The sequence below is a fragment of the Syngnathus acus genome, chromosome 2 (assembly GCF_901709675.1).
Source record: "Syngnathus acus chromosome 2, fSynAcu1.2, whole genome shotgun sequence".
Taxonomy (NCBI): Eukaryota; Metazoa; Chordata; class Actinopteri; order Syngnathiformes; family Syngnathidae; genus Syngnathus; species Syngnathus acus.
The window spans coordinates 1,116,905-1,135,551 of NC_051088.1; the positions used below are offsets into that span (position 1 = coordinate 1,116,905).

General features: G+C 45.6%; 1 protein-coding gene across 1 annotated transcript; it reads right to left on the bottom strand.

The window, feature by feature from the left end:
• Positions 1–732: 732 nt before the first annotated feature.
• On the bottom strand, positions 733–12,362 carry LOC119119504 (MRG/MORF4L binding protein). Its single transcript, XM_037245945.1, has 5 exons — positions 11,871–12,362; positions 6,693–6,814; positions 1,446–1,527; positions 1,280–1,354; positions 733–1,215 (listed from the first exon to the last, which is right to left on the bottom strand). The coding sequence occupies exons 1-5, from the start codon at positions 12,010–12,012 to the stop codon at positions 1,016–1,018; spliced, it is 621 nt and encodes a 206-aa protein (XP_037101840.1). The 5' UTR covers positions 12,013–12,362; the 3' UTR covers positions 733–1,015.
• Positions 12,363–18,647: the final 6,285 nt, after the last annotated feature.

Here is an 18,647-nt window from a genome sequence, read left to right on the forward strand (position 1 = left end):
CATGGGCCTCTTGGCTGCATCTCTGATCAGTCTTCTCCTTGTTTGAGATGAAAGTTTGGAGGGACGGCCGGGTCTTGGTAGATTTGCAGTGGTCTGATACTCCTTCCATTTCAATATAATTGCTTGCACAGTGCTCCTTAAGATGTTTAAAGCTTGGGAAATCTTTTTGTATCCAAATCCGGCTTTAAACTTCTCCACAACAGTATCTCGGACCTGCCTGGTATGTTCCTTTGTCTTCATGGTTCTCTCTGCGCTTTAAACAGAACCCTGAGACTATCAAAGAGCAGGTGCATTTATACGGAGACTTGATTACACACAGGTGCATTCTATTTATCATCATCAGTCATTTAGGACAACATTGGATCATTCAAAGATCCTCACTGAACTTCTGGAGTGAGTTTGCTGCACTGAAAGTAAAGGGGCCGAATAATATTGCACGCCCCACTTTTCAGTTTTTTATTTGTTAAAAAAGTTTAAATTATCCAATAAATTTCGTTCCACTTCACAATTGTGTCCCACTTGTTGATTCTTGACAAAAAATTAAAATTTTATATCTTTATGTTTGAAGCCTGAAATGTGGCGAAATGTTGAAAGGTTCAAGGGGGCCGAATACTTTCGCAAGGCACTGTAAGTGCCAATGTTGGCTCGCTTTACCCTCCCTTTCAGCAGACGTTTGGGGGAAATACTGGTAGCTATACAAGTGAATATACTAATTACTGAGAAGATTATGAATGTGTTTGACATCTATTTAATAACAAGCATCATCTGCTTGTTGACAAAAAACAGCAATGTAAATAGTGAATAGTCACTCCAATCCAGCGACAGAAAAGCAGGACGCCGTCAATTTAGAGACATAAATTATATACGACCGCCAAGTGTCCTTTTCCTGTGCACTCAGCGTTATGGTCTTCAACATTCTGTCAGCTAGTAAGAATTCAGAGGGCAACCGAGTTCTGACCTCCAGTCGCCAAAAGAAGGTCATGACGAGAAACACACCAGTTCTTCATGTGACCAGTCATGTGCGTCTCCTCTTGGCTCCTCCGGGGCTGGCAGGATTGGACGATGACAAGAGCTTCTCTGTGGCACGACTCCTCTTCCTCTTCTCTGCTTCCTTCCCACCTGATCCTCCTCCTGTAGCTGCAACATCAACGCTACCCTTCTCCTTGTCACGGCTGCTGCTTGTTCGCTCTGACATTTTGAGCGAGGAGTTACTTCCTGAAAGAAGGAATCAAAAGATTACCTGAATATCAATGTTTGTGTTGTTTCCGCCATCTTGTACCTTCTTCGTGCATTGTAGGCTGCTCTCGCTCCAGCTCTAGCTCCTCCTTAGGCTCCTCCTCCAAGCACAGCTTGCCTGAACAGAAGCAGGTATTTAGGTTGATAGTCATGTGAAATGTTGCAATAACACAATCAACAAATGACCAGTTAAGCCAATCAGCTCGCACCTTCCTTCACTTCCTGGATGATGTCATCAGGCAGAAAGAAACTTTTCTCAGAGTTTGGAAAGGGCAAGATCTCTGACTCATGCTGCACAAACAAACAATACAGAGTATCACACAAGTTCACATTTCACCGTCTAACACGTGTACATGCATGCAATGCTGTTCATGGTAACTGCCACTACAACAGAAAAAAACAGGATCACTAGAATTAATCCACAGAAAATGAACATCCTTCTGAAAAAGGCGTTCAGGTGGCATCAGAATACAAAGTGTCAAGATCGACCATACTTTCTTTTTTCAAGGAACAGAGAGGCGATAAAAACTGCCAGTGTTGCTAAGGGGGTTACCGGCCAGGTCCCAGTGGAAAAAACAAAGAAAGGAAAACACTGACAAAATGCAGTCACCACATTTTTCTCATGATAGGGGATTCCCCCCTGAAAAAACAGCGCCTCAATGTCAATGTCAAGGTATGTAGATCTTAAATTTACAAAATGAACTCAGCACATTTTCGCTCCGCAAATGTGGTATAAAAAAGGTAACGTTAGGGTAAAAGCATGCAGGCTGCATGCAGGCTGAGAACGGATTACAGTAATCCCTCGACTATCCCAGATAATTGGGTCCAAGACCACCTGCGATAGGTGAAAAGCCACGAAGTAGATCTACTATAGACGACAAAATTAAATCCATCAAATATGAAATATTAAACTCTAAACCAGCTGTATAAACAATGTAGAAATGTTGAATTGCTTCGTTTTAAATAGTAAATAAAACGCATGGACGGAGATCAATTTGAGAGTACAAACAACTCAGTAACTTCCCACTAGTAGGCAGCAACATGCATAAACCATAAAACAAAACAAGAAGCAGTGTGTGGAGCAAGTAAAAGTTTTCCTGCATGTTTGTTGGAGTTTAAGTCGATGCTTCTTATAGACAAAATCCCTCCTGAAAGACACTAAGGAAGGCTGCTTGGAGGTGAGTCCTTGAGGTTTTTCAGTAAGAGTTGTTTTGTCCTGCAAATTTTGTCCATTTCATTATCAATCGATTGGAAGCTTGGACTTAAGTTGTAGCTTGCCTGCTAGCTTGTACTTCGTTTTCCCATAATTCGCTACATGACTAGTTGTTTTAGTTATAATAATTTGGAAGAGAAGAGCTTCTGACACAAACATTAATGGTAGCTAAAGTGAATTTGCTTCAAATTCCAAAAGGTTTCTTTCATGTCGATGCCTAGTGTATGTAGTGGTTTTCTTAAGTAAATAAAATCTCAAGTGAATAAAATATGTTGGAAAGTTTATAACTGTATAACCCCTCCGTGAGTAGTCACCTTATCGTGGTGGAGGGGTTTGCGTGTCCCAATGGTCTTGGGAGCCATGTTGTCTGGGGCTTCATGCCCCTGGTAGGGTCACCCATGGCAAAAGGGTGCTAGGTGAGGGGCCAGACAAAGCACAGCTCACAAAAAAACCTTATGCCGAGAAACAAAATTGGATTCGGTTTTCCCTCGCCTGGACGCGGGTCACCGGGGCCCCCCTCTGGAACCAGGCCTGGAGTGGGGACTCAAAGGCGAGCATCCGGTGGCCGGGCCTTTACCCCTGGGGCCCGGCCGGGCACAGACCAAAAAGGGAAGGTGGGTCTTCCTTCCCATGGGCTCACCCCCTGTGGGAGGGGCCAAAGAGGTCGGGTACATAGTGAGCTGGGGGGGCGGCTAAGGGCGGAGACCTTGGCGGTCCAATCCCCGGCTGCAGAAGCTGGCTCTAGGGACTTTGAATGTCACCTCTCTGGCTGGAATGGAGGCTGGTGTGCGAGGCAGAAAAGTTCCGACTAGATATAGTCGGACTTGCCTCCACACACAGTTTGGGTTCTGGTACAAGCCCTCTCGAGAGCGGCTGGACTCTGGAGTTGCCCACGGTGAGAGGCGTCAAGCAAGTGTGGGTATACTTATTGCCCCCCGGCTGGGCGCCTGCACATTGGGGTTCACCCTGGTGTAAGAGACGGTAGCCTCCCTCCACCTTGGAGTGGGGTGACAGGTCCTGACTGTTGTTTGTGCCTATGTACCAAGTGGCAGCTCAGAGTACCCACCCTTTTTGGAGTCCCTGGAAGAAGTGCTGGAGAGCGCTCCTTCTGGGGACTCCATCGTTCTACTGGGTGACTTCAATGCTCACGTGGGCAATGACAGTGAGACCTGGAAGGCCGTGATTGGGAGGAATGCCCCCCCCATCTGAACCCGAGCGGTGTTGGACTTCTGTGCTCGACATGGATTGTCAATAATGAACACCGTGTTCAAACATAAGGGTGTCCATGTGTGTACTTGGCACCAGGACACCCTAGGCCGCAGTTCGATGATCGACTTTGTAGTCGTGTCATCGGATTTGCGGCCGCATGTTTTGGACACTCGGGTGAAGAGAGGGGCGGAGCTGTCAACTGACCACCACCTGGTGGTGGGTTGGCTCCGATGGTGGGGGAAGATGCCGATCCGACCTGACAGACCCAAACGTACTGTGAGGGTCTGCTGGGAACAACTGGCAGAATCTCCTGTCAGGAAGAGTTTCAACTCCCACCTCCGGCAGAGCTTTTCCCACGTCCCAGAGGAGGCAGGGGAAATTGAGTCCGAGTGGACCATGTTCCGTTCCTCCATTGTTGAGGCAGCCGACCGGAGCTGTGGCCGTAAGGTGGTCGGTGCCTGTCGTGGCGGCAACCCCCAAACCCGCTGGTGGACACCGGCGGTAAGGGATGCCGTCAAGCTGAAGAAGGAGTCCTATCGGGCGGTTTTGGCCTGTAGAACTCCAGAAGCAGCCGACAGGTACCGGATGGCCAAGCGGAACGCGGCTTCGGGCGGTTGCTGAAGCAAATACCCGGGTGTGGGAGGAGTTTGGCGAGGCCATGGAGAATGACTTCCAGACGGCTTCGAGGAAATTCTGGTCCACCCTCGGACATCTTAGGAGGGGCAAGCGGTGCACCGTCAACACTTTTACAGTGGAGATGGCATGCTGCTGACCTCGACTCGAGATCGTGAGTCGGTGGGCAGAATACTTTGAAGACCTCCTCAATTCCACCGACATTCCTTCCATTGTGGAAGCAGGGCCTGGAGACTCTGAGGTGGACTCTCCAACCTCTGGGGTCGAAGTCACTGAGGTAGTTAAAAAAAACCTCGGGGGCAAGGCCCCAGGAGTGGATGAGATCCGCCCGGAGTTTTTAAAGGCTCTGGATGTTGTGGGGCTGTCATGGCTGACAGGCCTACAGTATTGCGTGGACATCGGGTACAGTGCCTCTGGATTGGCAGACTGGGGTGGTGGTTGCCCTCTTTAAGAAGGGGGACCGGAGGGTGTGTTCCAACTACAGATGAATCACACTCCTCAGCCTCCCTGGTAAGGTCTATTCAGGGGTGCTGGAGAGGAGGGTCCGTCGGGAGGTTGAATCTCGGATTCAGGAGGAGCAGTGTAGTTTTCATCCTGGCTGTGGAACAGTGGACCAGCTCTATACACTCGGCAGGATCTTTGAGGGGGCATGGGAGTTCGCTCAACCAGTCCACATGTGCTTTGTGGACTTGGAGAAGGCATTCGACCGTGTCCCTCTTCTGTCGAGGGTGCTTCGGGAGTACAGGGTGCCGAACCAACTGATAAGAGCGGTTCGGTTCCTGTATCATCGATGCCAGAGCTTGGTCCGCATTTCCGGCAGTAAGTCTGATTCGTTCCCAGTGAGGGTTGGACTCCGCCAAGGCTGCCCTCTGTCACCGATTTTGTTCATAATTTTTATGGACAGAATTTCTAGGTGCGGTTTGGGGACCTCAGCATTGCATCTCTGCTTTTTGCAGACGACGTGGTGCTGTTGGCTTCTTCAAGCCGTGATCTCCAGCTCTCACTGGACCGGTTCGAAGCAGAGTGTGAAGCGGTCGGGATGAGGATCAGCACCTCCAAATCTGAGTCCATGGTCCTCAGTCGGAAAAGGGTGGAATGTCCTCTCCAGATCGGGGATGAGTGGAGGACTTCAAGTATCTTGGGGTCTTGTTCACGAGCGAGGGCAGGATGGAGCGTGAGATCAACAGGCGGATCGGTGCAGCTATAATGCGGACTCTGCACCGGTCTGTCGTGGTGAAGAGAGAGCTGAGCCAAAAGGCAACGCTCTCAATTTACCGGTCGATCTACGCTTCTACCCTCACCTATGGTCACGAGCTATAGAGATAGAGATCCCGGATACAAGCGGCCGAAATGAGTTTCCTCCACAGGGTGTCCGGGCTCTCCCGTTGAGATAGGGTGAGAAGCTCGGTCATCCGGGAAAGACTCGGAGTAGAGCCGCTGCTCCTCCACATTGAGAGGAGCCAGATGAGGTGACTCGGGCATCTTACCTGGATGCTTCCTGGACACCTCCCTGGGGAGGTGTTCTGGGCATGTCCCACCGGCAGGAGACCCCGTAGACGACCCAGGACGCGCTGAAGAGACTATGTCTCTCAGCTGGCCTGGGAACGCCTTGGGATTCCCCGGAATGAGCTGGACGAAGTGGCTGGGGAGAGGGAAGTCGGGGAGTCCCTACTAAAGCTGCTGCCCCCGTGACCCGACCCCGGATAAGCCGAGGATGGATGGATATGGATGGATGGATGGATGGATGGATGGATGGATGGATGGATGGATGGATAAAAGAAAGAAAGAAAACATGATCTGTTTTTGGGCACTTTGAAATAAATGTTTTGTGATATATTGCATGAATAGCTTAATGACATTATAAACTGTTCAATGCATGCCTGATGTTTTTACTAAACTATTGACACTGCCAAGGGCGTCTAAAATTGCTTAATGCTTGAGAACATATCCTATGTTAACCAAAAGTCACGTTTTCATTGCTGCTACAACTTTACGGAGTGGGGACAAGGTTTTCCTTCAATCTTATGGCTGAAGTAATTATTTGTTTGCATTTGTTTGAGTGGGAATTTACGTTTGTAATTGTTTGTTTGTGCCGTAGCTCTTACGGTGTTTCCATGACAATAAACAAGGCATCTAAGAAATAAAATCTGCGTGGAACATCAGTACGCTTCACAATGGTTTGGCTGGATAAGTTGCTGAGAGCTCCTCAGGGGAGGCAATAAATCTTTTTAATGAGTTATTAATAAAGTAAACACATCTGGTAAAAGATGTAATGGACAGCATTCTTAGTGTAATTTGTAATTGGTTCTGTACTGTAGTCCCGAACATGTAACGCGTAACCAGACTCAGTAACTATATTAATACGGTATAACAGAAATATATTACCCCCAACACTTCTCACCAGTGCTTGCATGTCATACATGCTTCCAAGATGATCCCAGATGACAGAAGAGGATATCTGGCGGCCAATGTTCTGACTAAACTTGTCTCGGATGCAGATCATGTGGAAGTGACGGTTTACTCCTGCGCATGCACACAAACGCATACAAAGGCAATCAACTGAATGGAGCAACAGCAAAACAAGAAGCTTATGTTTACTGTCTTGAAGATCCAAAGTCAACAATGATGGAGACAAAAAGATTAAATTAATACCATTGTATGAATTTCAGGCTATCGCTAAGCCCTCACTCTCCGTTAGAAGTAATTGAGTCTTGTCATAAATTTTAATGTTTCGAATTGTATGATGTCATAGCCATTGTATACCTTTGTTCAGACAAATTGAGCAGGTCTTTCTTACCTTAACAAACTTCTGACAGTTTCGGCAGCAACATCCGCCTTCTTCAGAGAGTGTCACACGATGATGTCATGTTTCTGATCATTGTTACTGCACATTGTGAATAGTGCACTAAAATTTTCTTTAAAGAAAAACAATGTGGTGCAAAATAGTCAAAACTTAAGCAAATAATTTTGCTGATATTAATATTTTTAACGTCTATCTGTCATGGCTGACGTCAGCCATGACAGATAGACGTTAAAAATATTAATATCGGCAATATTCAGCGCATTTCATTGTTTGCTAATGTAGCAGTCGTCTTAATTTACGTCTCAAATATGTATTTATTGTACTGGAAACTTTCTGTTCAAAACTCCTGACTCTCCGCCCTAACACGGTTTTAACCAGACTTCTGTGAAGTCTACTGTATAACAAAGCCCTTGTGTATTTTGGGTCTTTTCAGACGCTGAATTTCACGTTAGCAATTAACATGCTTAGCGACTCCTCGTTCGCCTACTGGGTGAGAGCATCACATCATGATCTTTGCACAGTCTTACATATATCAATAAAGTCGGTGTTGCTGCTTTGCAAGCTAGCGTAGCGCCTAGAGGTTGCCTTAGCAAGCGGACACGAAGGAAAACACTTCCAGGATTATGGGCGACAGTGGGACGTAGATGTAACGCTATTCCTTTCAAGCAGTGTGGAGCTGTTTAGTGTGATCTGTCCAAAGTATCATGCCATTGATACTTTGCCAGTGAGCATGGGGGTTAAGCGCCCTTCAAAAAATGCAGCTTTGACAATCTCGAGATCGCATTGTCTGAAATCCTGGTTTCAGTCCAAAAACAAGTAATCGTTCAGCTCTAATGTGCTGTATTACAAAATCTGAACAAATGGCATCTTAGCTCTCATTTGTTGAAAGCTGATTCAATACAATAAATAAACAATATTCCTAAAACACTACAATCCTTAGTACCCTGTTCATTTGAGGAAGTTAGTGACCTTGCTAAACAGCCAAACAAGTAGCAGGAACATTATTACGGCTCTAGCAGTGACCGTTGCGGAGACTCTATTGTTTTTGTAGAAATCTTTACTATTACTATCGTTAGTCACATTGTTTAGGAACTAACTGTGCACTAAAACTCACCAAATCTTGCAAAAACATCGGGCCTGGAGAAAAAAAATTATATTTCAATTAGCCATACTCGAGTCCGCTGCATTTCACTTACAAGCAACATGGCAGTTACAGGCGCACTTGTGTACCTGTGTGTTTCTGTCTTTGTGTAAGTCACGGGCCCATTCTGTCTGTCTGTCTGGTTTGTGTCCGCGTGTGTTTGTCTGTGTCCGTCTGTCTGTCTGTCTCTCTGGCTCTGTGTGTGTGTGGTGGGGCGAGGGGGGGTACTGTCTTCCTAGTCATTCAGCTATACCTACTCACTGAAATCTCAAATATTCTTAATCTTTTCACAGTATCAGCCAGTGACGTGCGGTGAGATTCATGACTGGGGAGTCACTGACGTCACCCCCCCCGGTAAAATTTGTCCGGCACCTAACCGTGTCACAAAAAAGGTTGGGGAAGGCTGCTCTAGTGTGGCTTATTCATTATTTAATTGGAACTATTTTAATTAAAATCTCATATCAGCAGTCTTCACACATAAAAACACTCAATAAAGCACATTGAATCAAAAACCTGTTTTTGATTGTGCGTACCACTCCGTTCCGAAGTCCCGTTGTCCGAATCAAACCTTTTAACTCCAGAGTTGCTCTCCCTTTACTGATGACCTTCTGCTTCGACCGAAAATCCATCCATCCATCCATTTTCTGAACCGCTTAGTCCCCACGGGGGTCGCGGGAGTGCTGGAGCCTATCCCAGCCGTCATCGGGCAGTAGGCGGGGGACACCCAGAACCGGTTGCCAGCCAATCGCAGGGCACACAGAGACTAACAACCATTCGCACTCGCACTCACACCTAGGAACAATTTGGAGTCTCCAATCGGCCTACCAAGCATGTTTTTGGGATGTGGGAGGAAACCGGAGTGCCCGGAGAAAACCCACGCGGGCCCGGGGAGAACATGCAAACTCCACACAGGGAGGGCCGGAGGTGGAATCGAACCCGCACCCTCCTAACTGTGAGGCGGACGTGCTACCCAGTGCGCCACCGAGCCGCCTCGACCGAAAATCCATCGTTGAAAATCATTTGGATATGTAATCCTCCATTGTAAAATGAAATGTAAAATAAAATAAAAAAAAAAACGAATGTAAAACGAAATAAATGGACGACTGCTCTCAGTTGTTCGCTGTAAATTTGAACTGGAGATCACTTATTCTACGGGTGGGCGCATGAAGCATCCCGGGATCACTAGCACCCCCTGCCATAAGGCTGGAGATCCTTTTTTCGTAGCCTCCGTAAGATCTCTTTTCAAAGCCGTTTTGTTCATCTAAAGAAACTCGACGTTACAGACAGATGACAAAAAACACAAGATATTATATACACCAGCTTAACTACGGAAATTAGTTAATATAGCCACAGTGTTTGAACACTTAAACAGCGACATAAAGAGAGAGGGCAGTTCAGTCTAACTGCATAGCCTGTCAACATAGGCAGCCGTGTGATTACGCAATCCTCAGAGGAGGCTAGACAGGACGTTGGCTCCTCCGAGCGAATCGTCTTCCGTTTTAAAATAACTATAAAAATTCTGTGATTTTGGTTCAAAATGATACAAAATTATTGAAATTAAAAGGAAAATGACTTTATAATAAAAACAATTGAATTTGTTTTTCCCTTTTCATGATGGCAGGGGAGGCGTGCCTCTTCTGACCGCACGTCCCTGGTATCAGTCAGAGGAGGACTTTGACAGGGAAGACAGGCCTGTTCAAAGCCAGCATCATACACAGCCAACAAGAACAGATGCTTTTCAGAAGTGCACAAAATACAACCCTGACTAACATGAACCGAGCAAATTAGATAGGGCATTTACTGAATCCACATGCATGGGTTTGTTTGCATGGTATTGTTTAATACTCGAAGAAAGCTACATGCTTCAACTGGTTGGTGAATAAGCACAGTATTACTTTGTTATACAGTGGAGCCTCGGTTTTCAAACGTCCCGGTTCTCGAACAAATCGGTATTTGAACAAAAAATTCGAGATTTTTTTGCTTTGGATGTCGGATGAAATTTGGTTGTCGAACCTCGCGAGATGAGCCGAGAGGACCCGCATGCCAACTGACTCCGTTCGTTAATACATTCTCGTTACTCTGAGGATTGCATCAACTCTAATCATGCCTCCAAAGAAAGCAAGTGGGAGCAGTAAAGCCATCCTAAAACACAAAGACGCTCCTAAAGCAATGCGACAGTGAGTGCCCGGCGCGCTGCAGGTGCGCGATCGGACAAAATTAAGCTCCCTGCGCACTGAGGTCCACTTAAATTTTGGAAAGTACATCAGGACTTTAAAAATATTTTCTAAATTTCAGCAAGGGCTCTGTCACAATAATGCGACCAGCACGGTGCAGTTGCGAGGTCGGCAACGCGCTACGGTTGCGCGTTCGGCGGTGCGCTGCAGTTGCGCGATCGGACAAAAAGGCGCAACTGAAAAAATGCTTTAAAAAGGCGTTTTTTGCTTGGAACGGATTATTTTTTTTCCCATTATTTGTAATGGGAAAACACGATTCACTTCTCGAACAGCCTTCTGGAACGGATTGTGGTAGAAAACCGAGGCTCCACTGTACTTGAATGCTACATTTTACGAAGCATTCCCAGTTCTACTTTTACATAAATAAGATCTGTGAAAATTGGGACAGATATGAAACAGCCCGCGGCTCGGTGGAGCACTGGGTAGCACATCCGCCTCACAGTTAGGAGGGTGCGGGTTCGATTCCACCTCCGGCCCTCCCTGTGTGGAGTTTGCATGTTCTCCCCGGGCCCGCGTGGGTTTTCTCCAGGCACTCCGGTTTCCTCCCACATCCCAAAAACATGCTTGGTAGGCCGATTGTAGACTCCAAATTGTCCCTAGGTGTGAGTGCGAGTGCAAATGGTTGTTTGTCTCTGTGTGCCCTGCGATTGGCTGGCAACCGGTTCAGGGTGTCCCCCGCCTACTGCCCGATGACGGCTGGGATAGGCTCCAGCACTCCCGCGACCCCCGTGGGGACAGAAAATGGATGGATGGATGAAACAGCCCAAGACCTTCAAAAAAGTAATCAGTAGACATGTGCTAAACCTAACAGTCTGCCATCTTGACTTTAATCCAAATTAAAGTCAAAATGGCAGCATTTTTTGGCCTTTTATAGAAGTCATATAGAAACTGCTCCTAGAGATTCTATCCGATTGTTTTCGAACTTTGGGTGTTTCTTCTAAAGATGATTAGAATGGAAAGGTATCGAAAGCTTTAAATTTTGTCGCATGCAGTTGCCAAGGCTGTTTACAAAGAAAACTGCTATTTTAGAGGGTGTGAACCTGGGCGAAATTTACGACAAGTATTGGTCTAGTTAGTACAAGTACCTTAAACATGCAAGTACCCCAACGTGCAAGTACCCAAACATGGCAAAGGCTGCTAGGGCCCTTTTATGGCAGCTGAAACAAAGTTACAAAGTGAGGAGAACATAACAAATTAGACCCAATTAAACACGTTTTGGCAAATTACAAGGCGTGATACAATATAAAATATACAAAAGTAAACAACAAATGGAAAGAAAATAGAGAAGCGCTTTGGCTATTTGATCTTTTAACTTGCTAAACAGTTCTATTTGATAAAAGGAAAGCGAATAGATACGGGAGCGACCGTAATAACCCTATGCTTACTCGCATTTTCCCTCACCGACAGGCTTGTGTCCGATCATGGCGTGGAAGAGGCAGACCTCCACTTCATGACTCCACACCACCGACTCCTCGCCGGGTACAGAAGACGCGTCCGAGGGCTTCTCGTCGGCTTGGTTCTGTATCACTTCGGCCTCCCCCATCGTCAAGACAACGAAGATAAGACCGGCGAGTACGGTCGTATATTTGGTTTGAGCCCGGTCGGAAGTACAAGCTTCTTCTTGTGCTGCTGTATTCAAGTAAAGTGGCAAGTCACAATTTTCCGACCATAGATATATACATAGTTTACGAGCGCTGTGAGCCAATATGGAGCGTCATCACACGGCGGCCATCTTGGGACAGAGCTGGTTGTTCACTCGTAACAATACAGTCTTCTTCTTCGTCTTCTTCTTCTTTTGCTGCTTCTTCTTTCTTGTTTTTTGGCAGTTTACCGCCTGACAAACGGGGCATTACCGCCATCCACTCTCTACCTTCAGAATAGTTTCCATTCCAAATGCCACCTGTGCTTGTTCCACTCCCGCCTTCAAAACTTTCCTCTCCTCCCCATATTTAACTCACTCCATCATTACATGCTGGACCGTCTAACAATTCTGTCAGTGAAGAACTGACTAAAAAATAACTGTAGATTGCTCAACACAACCAATTTTCAAACCCCTTGTTCTGTCAGGAAAAGTCAGAGATGTCCTTATTTTACTGATTACTGAGGAATAATTAAAACAATTACCAGTGGCGCACTGGTTACCACGTCCGCCTCACAGTTAAGAGGGTGCAGGTTTGTCAGGTCTAAGTACCATAAGACATTATTTTACACACTGAAAGAAGAGGAGAAGACAACCAGAATTTCTTTTGCTCACGAAGTACGTAGAAGGCCCAGTTACAGTCCTCCGCCAATTCTGAGCTCCTCCTCTTGCGCTATCTCCTCTTTTTATTTTGGGTTGCCCTGGTTACTAAAGGGAAATGTACTTTCGGCAGTTTGCAAACATATTTGATTAAGGCTGCATTAGACATATATAATCATATCAATATAATTTCTAGTGTGCTCGTGTGGTGATTAATAAGTGGAAAGGAATGTGCAGGCTACAATGAATTTGTTCTCTACAAAGTATTGTGGAACAGGATGTCCAGACAGGGAGGATATCTCAAGGCCGGTGAGGAACAACTCGTCTTTGTGGTCCAGACACCTGTGCTGAGCAGGGGAAAAACCCAAACGAGGAGGAGACGACCATCGACCATCGACCATCGACCAATCACCACACAATATTTTGCATGCTTGAATATTCATATTGTGTTTCTTTAAAACTGGGCAACCCGGAAGAATGTGTTGTCTCTTGATGGTCACAAGAACACACGAATTTTAGTGTGAGGGACCCGGGGGACCCAGGCGCCTGTATTAGCTTGCTTTGTCAGGATTAAACAATTGGTAAATTCGGCCTAATTGATCTACTGGTCTTCTCTTTGACAGAACGAACTCGCAAAATTGTTAGGTGTACCAGTGTGTGGATTAGGACATAACAACTTTTGTGTGAAGTGTTGATCGTAATTTGGAGTCAGATCAATAACTAAAATCCGTAGCCTAACATTACAAAAGGCGTTGCTACACTAAAGGGAGGGGAGATTGTGGCTGTAGCAACGCTGATTAGCTAAGGAATGTTATGTGGTGCGAGGGCTTGGCCGGTTCGTGACTCCAGCAGTTAGGTTGCAGTCTATCCTGCTCCTCCTCAGCCGGTTGGCTGCTGGTTGGCTGACTTGTCCTTGATGAGATATCTCGAAGCATGTTGAGTGTCGTTTTCCTGTGGAACAATGCAACGTTCTTGCTCATTTTCACACAATACTAATGTTCTGCCCTTTTGTAACAAGTTTAAGTAGAAACGCATGTTTACATGTAGTTCTTTACCTCCCTCTACTGGTTGCAGTGGGAAGTTGTTTTTGAGAGCAAACACAGGACGGCAGCAAGCAATGTCGACTCGTGTGCAGGTGTTAAGAACGGATGTTTAAACCTTTTATGTTGTGCCTTGGACAAGATTTGTCCGTGAGTATTATTCGAATTTTGAAAGACTATTTTATTTTGGTTATATGTGATGTTTAATGCAAACCTATTCACTGTAAACGTGATGTAGCTTGTATGTGTTTAGCTAACGCACAATTTTACTGTATTTTCTTCTAGTTTTACGACGGTCTTAAGAGGGCAATGGTTTGAGGCCGTTCTACAAATAAATCAGCTAAAAGAAACCAAGTCTGATTATTTGGAGCGTCGTTAACTCGCTGTCTAGCTGGTGAAAAACTAGATGCTTCAGAGTGAGGACAGCACAGTAAAAGGACAATAGCGCAGCGGGCACAACCACGAGGAGCTACATCCAGCAAGATAACCATGAGCCTACGGTCAGGAAAGCTGTATCACCCAGGTCTACCAGAAGAAGATCTAATGCCAGACCCTACAGAACCGGGACCAGTGCACAACACAGACGATGTGGACAGCACGGAGAACAAGGGTAACGCAAGCTACACAGACACAAAGAGCAAGTCTTCACGCTCGCATACATCCAAACGTTCATCCGTAAGTTCTGCAGCGCTAAAAGCACGTGCACAAGCAGTTGCTGCACGAGCACAGCTGGAGTATTCGTTAAAAGAAGCAGCCATAATGAAACAGAAAACTGAACTTGAGGCTAGTTTACATGTTTTGAGTAGTCAAAAAGCTGTTGCAGTTGCAGAAGCAGAGGCCGCTGTTTATGAAGAAGAGGAGGGTCTCTCAAAGACTGAACTGAGTCATGTGTTTGTAGAACCACCTACTAATCCAATGCAACGCACAGCAGAGTATATTCAGCAACACACAGACATTTGCCATGAAGGATTCACATTACGAGTTGATCCTCTCGCTTGCCACAATGCTGCACGTGAACAATGTGAAATGGCTATGAATACAAAGAAAGACAATAAAGGCATGCACAGCGTGGAAAAAACAGATATTAAAGTAGAGCACGAAACACAGCAAGAACAGACGAATACCCCCAAACCGTATCCGTACGACACTCCTCCGACATCAGTAGAAATACGGGGCGTACAGGACATCACAAAGTATCTAACAAGGAGAGAACTGTTAAGTACAGGACTTTTGCAGTTTGATGATCACCCAGAGAACTACTGGGCGTGGAAGGCTTCGTTTCAAAACACCATAAAAGACTTGCATGCTACAGCGCAGGAAGAACTAGATTTAATGACAAAATGGCTTGGAGTTGAGTCTGGTCAGCAAGCTAAAAGAATTCGCTCAGTCTATGTTTTCAATCCAATCGCTGCTCTCAGCCTTGTGTGGCAAAGACTCGAGGAATGTTACGGGTCTCCTGAAGTAGTGGAAAATGCACTGTTGGAAAAGATTGAGCAGTTCCCCAAACTCAGCAACAGAGACAGCACAAAGTTAAGAGAGCTAGGTGACATTCTACAAGAAATCGAATGTGCAAAGGATGGAGGATACTTACCAGGCCTCTCATATTTGGACACAGCACGCGGAGTGAACCCCATTGTGGACAAACTACCCTACGCGTTACAAGAAAAATGGATTGCAACAGGAGCAAAGTATAAGGAGCAATACAAAGTCTGCTTTCCCCCTTTCAGCGTCTTTTCAAGATTTGTGAGACAACAAGCCAAAATAAGAAAAGACCCAAGCTTTGTCATCACACCTCCAGCTAGCACAAGCTTCAAGAAAGACAAAGGTTTTAAAGGTAATTCCAGGCAAGTGTTAACTGTGAACAAAACAGACATTCCCACAGACAGTAGTTTTGCTCAGAACAGATACAGTCAGTTGCCAGAAAGCCCTGACAAGCTATGCCCAATACATAAGAAGCCTCATCCACTAAAAAAGTGCAAAAGCTTTAGAGCAAAACCCATATATGAGCGCAAGTCCTTTCTTAAAGAGAATAGAATCTGTTTTAAGTGTTGTGGCTCTACTCAGCATTTAGCAAAAGACTGCAAGGTACAAATAAAGTGCACAGACTGTGGCAGTGACAGACATTTATCAGTGCTACATCCAGGTCCACCTCCTGTTCCAGCTGATAGCCCTGAAGCTGACAAAGAGGATGGCGGGGAGACAGAGGACAGTGCAAACATTTCAGTGGTCTCTAAATGCACAGAAATCTGCGGTAATGCAGACAGTCCACATTCATGCTCAAAGATAAGTCCGGTGTTAGTCTATCCAGATGGCAAAAGACAACAAGCACAAAAGATGTACGCAGTGCTTGACGAACAAAGTAACAAGTCTCTTGCTAAGTCACAGTTTTTTGAGCTCTTTAATATTAAGACACGCTCAGACGCTTACAAGCTCAGAACATGCTCCGGACTGTCAGATAATGTTGGCAGAACAGCAGCAAACTTTGTGATTGAGTCAAGGGACGGTAGAGTAAAACTCCCACTCCCAAATCTGATTGAATGTGACATGATTCCAGACGATAGGAGAGAGATACCGTCTCCACAAGTTGCTATGCAGTTCCCACACTTACAGAAGATAGCTGACAAAATACCTCTTGTCGAAATACAAGTACCTGTCCTTCTACTCTTGGGAAGAGATATTATACAGGTACACAAAGTCAGAGAGAGAATCAACGGGCCGCACAATACACCCTATGCGCAGCGCCTAGACTTAGGGTGGGTAATTGTTGGTGAAGCCTGCCTAGGAAAGACACACAAGCCCTCGAATGTGAATGTCCTAAAAACACATGTTCTTCAGAATGGCCGTGCTTCCTACCTCAGCCCATGTCCCAACATCTTTCAAGTAAAGGAGTCGAGTGGTTGGAGCTTCCAACTAAACACCACACCCGCTCTTCAAAGGGGCAGTGAAAACAAAAACACTGATTTGCTGGGACAAAATGTTTTTGAGAAAACAAAAGATGACGACAAACCAGCGCTGTCGGTAGAAGATAAAGACTTTATTGACATTATGGAAAAAGAAGTGTTCCAAAACAAAGCCAACAGCTGGGTGGCACCGTTGCCATTTCGCTCACCCAGACCGAAACTTCCAAGTAACAGGGAGCAAGCATTCAAACGTCTTCAGTCACTCAGGAAAACACTGGACCGCAACCCTGAAATGAAAAGACAATACACTGAGTTCATACAAAACCTGCTGAACAATGACCATGCGGAGCTCGCTCCACCTCTGGACTCGGACAAAGAACACTGGTACTTACCATCCTTCGGTGTGTACCATCCTCAAAAACCCGACCAGCTGAGAGTAGTTTTTGACTCAAGTGCAGAGTTTGAAGGACAGTCCCTTAACAAAGTCTTGTTAAGCGGACCTGACCTCAACAACACACTACTAGGTGTTCTTATGCGTTTTAGGAAAGAACCAGTAGCGTTTTCGACTGATGTGCAGCAAATGTTTTATTGTTTTGAAGTGAGAGAGGATCACAGGGATTATCTGAGATTCCTTTGGTATGAAAATAATGATCCGGATAAAGACATTTGTGAGTATAGAATGAAAGTCCACGTTTTTGGAAATAGTCCCTCCCCGGCCGTGGCTATTTACTGTATGAGGCGTGCTGCAGTCGAAGGAGAGGAAGAGCATGGACAAGACGCAAAGCAGTTCATTATGAGGCATTTTTATGTGGATGACGGCCTTGTATCCACAACAACCTCAGAAGAAGCTGTTGAGATACTCACAAACGCACAGAACATGTTGGCACAATCCAACTTAAAGCTACACAAAATAGCCTCTAACAACCACAAGGTAGTGAAAGCATTTCCTGCTGCTGAAAGAGCAAAAGATCTGAAAGACTTGGATTTAGAGCTGGACGACATACCTCTGCAGAGGAGCCTAGGGGTGCTCTGGAATCTTGAAACTGACAGTTTTACCTTTCATGTCACCACCGAACTAAAGCCATACACCAGGAGAGGTGTGTTGGCCACAGTTAACAGTTTGTACGATCCACTAGGTTTCGTATCACCCATCACAATGCAAGGAAAAGCACTTCTACGTGAACTGTCCACAGAGCAAAAGGATTGGGATGAACCACTTCCTGTGGAAAGAGAAGAGGAATGGAACAAATGGAGATACTCATTAAAAGATCTTGAGCAGCTACAGATACCAAGATGCTACCTCCCATTTTCCCAGTCTACAGCTGTGAGGAAAGAACTGTGCATATTCTCAGATGCCTCCACCATAGCCATAGGAGCAGTAGCGTATCTGAGAGCACTTGACAGTGAAGGTCAGTGGCACACGGGTTTTATCATGGGGAAGTCAAAAGTAGCCCCCCGTCCTGCTCACACGGTCCCTAGACTAGAGTTATGTGCAGCAGTTTTAGCTGTTGAAATGTACGAACTCATTAGGGATGAGACGGACATTGAAGTAGACACTGTCAGATTTTTTACAGATAGTAAAATCGTTCTTGGCTACATACATAACAACACAAAGAGATTTTACACTTATGTAGCTAATCGAGTGACCAGGATCAGGAAGTCCACACATCCTGCAAGTGGTGTTACATAGCTACTTGTGACAATCCAGCAGACAATGCAACCAGACCCATAGCAGCTTCTACACTAGCTCACACAAACTGGTTTAGTGGTCCTTCCTTTTTGACACAGCCCAATATAGAGTCGACGCATTCAGATGATTTCAATCTGATTGACCCTGATACAGATACTGAGATCAAGCCTGAGGTGAAAAGTTTTGTCACTAAAACCTCAACTACGCAGTTAGAGTCAAGTCGCTTTGAAAGATTCTCTCAGTGGACGAGTTTATGTCAAACTATTGCATCACTAAAACGTGTAGCAGCTTCATTCAAGAAAACAAACT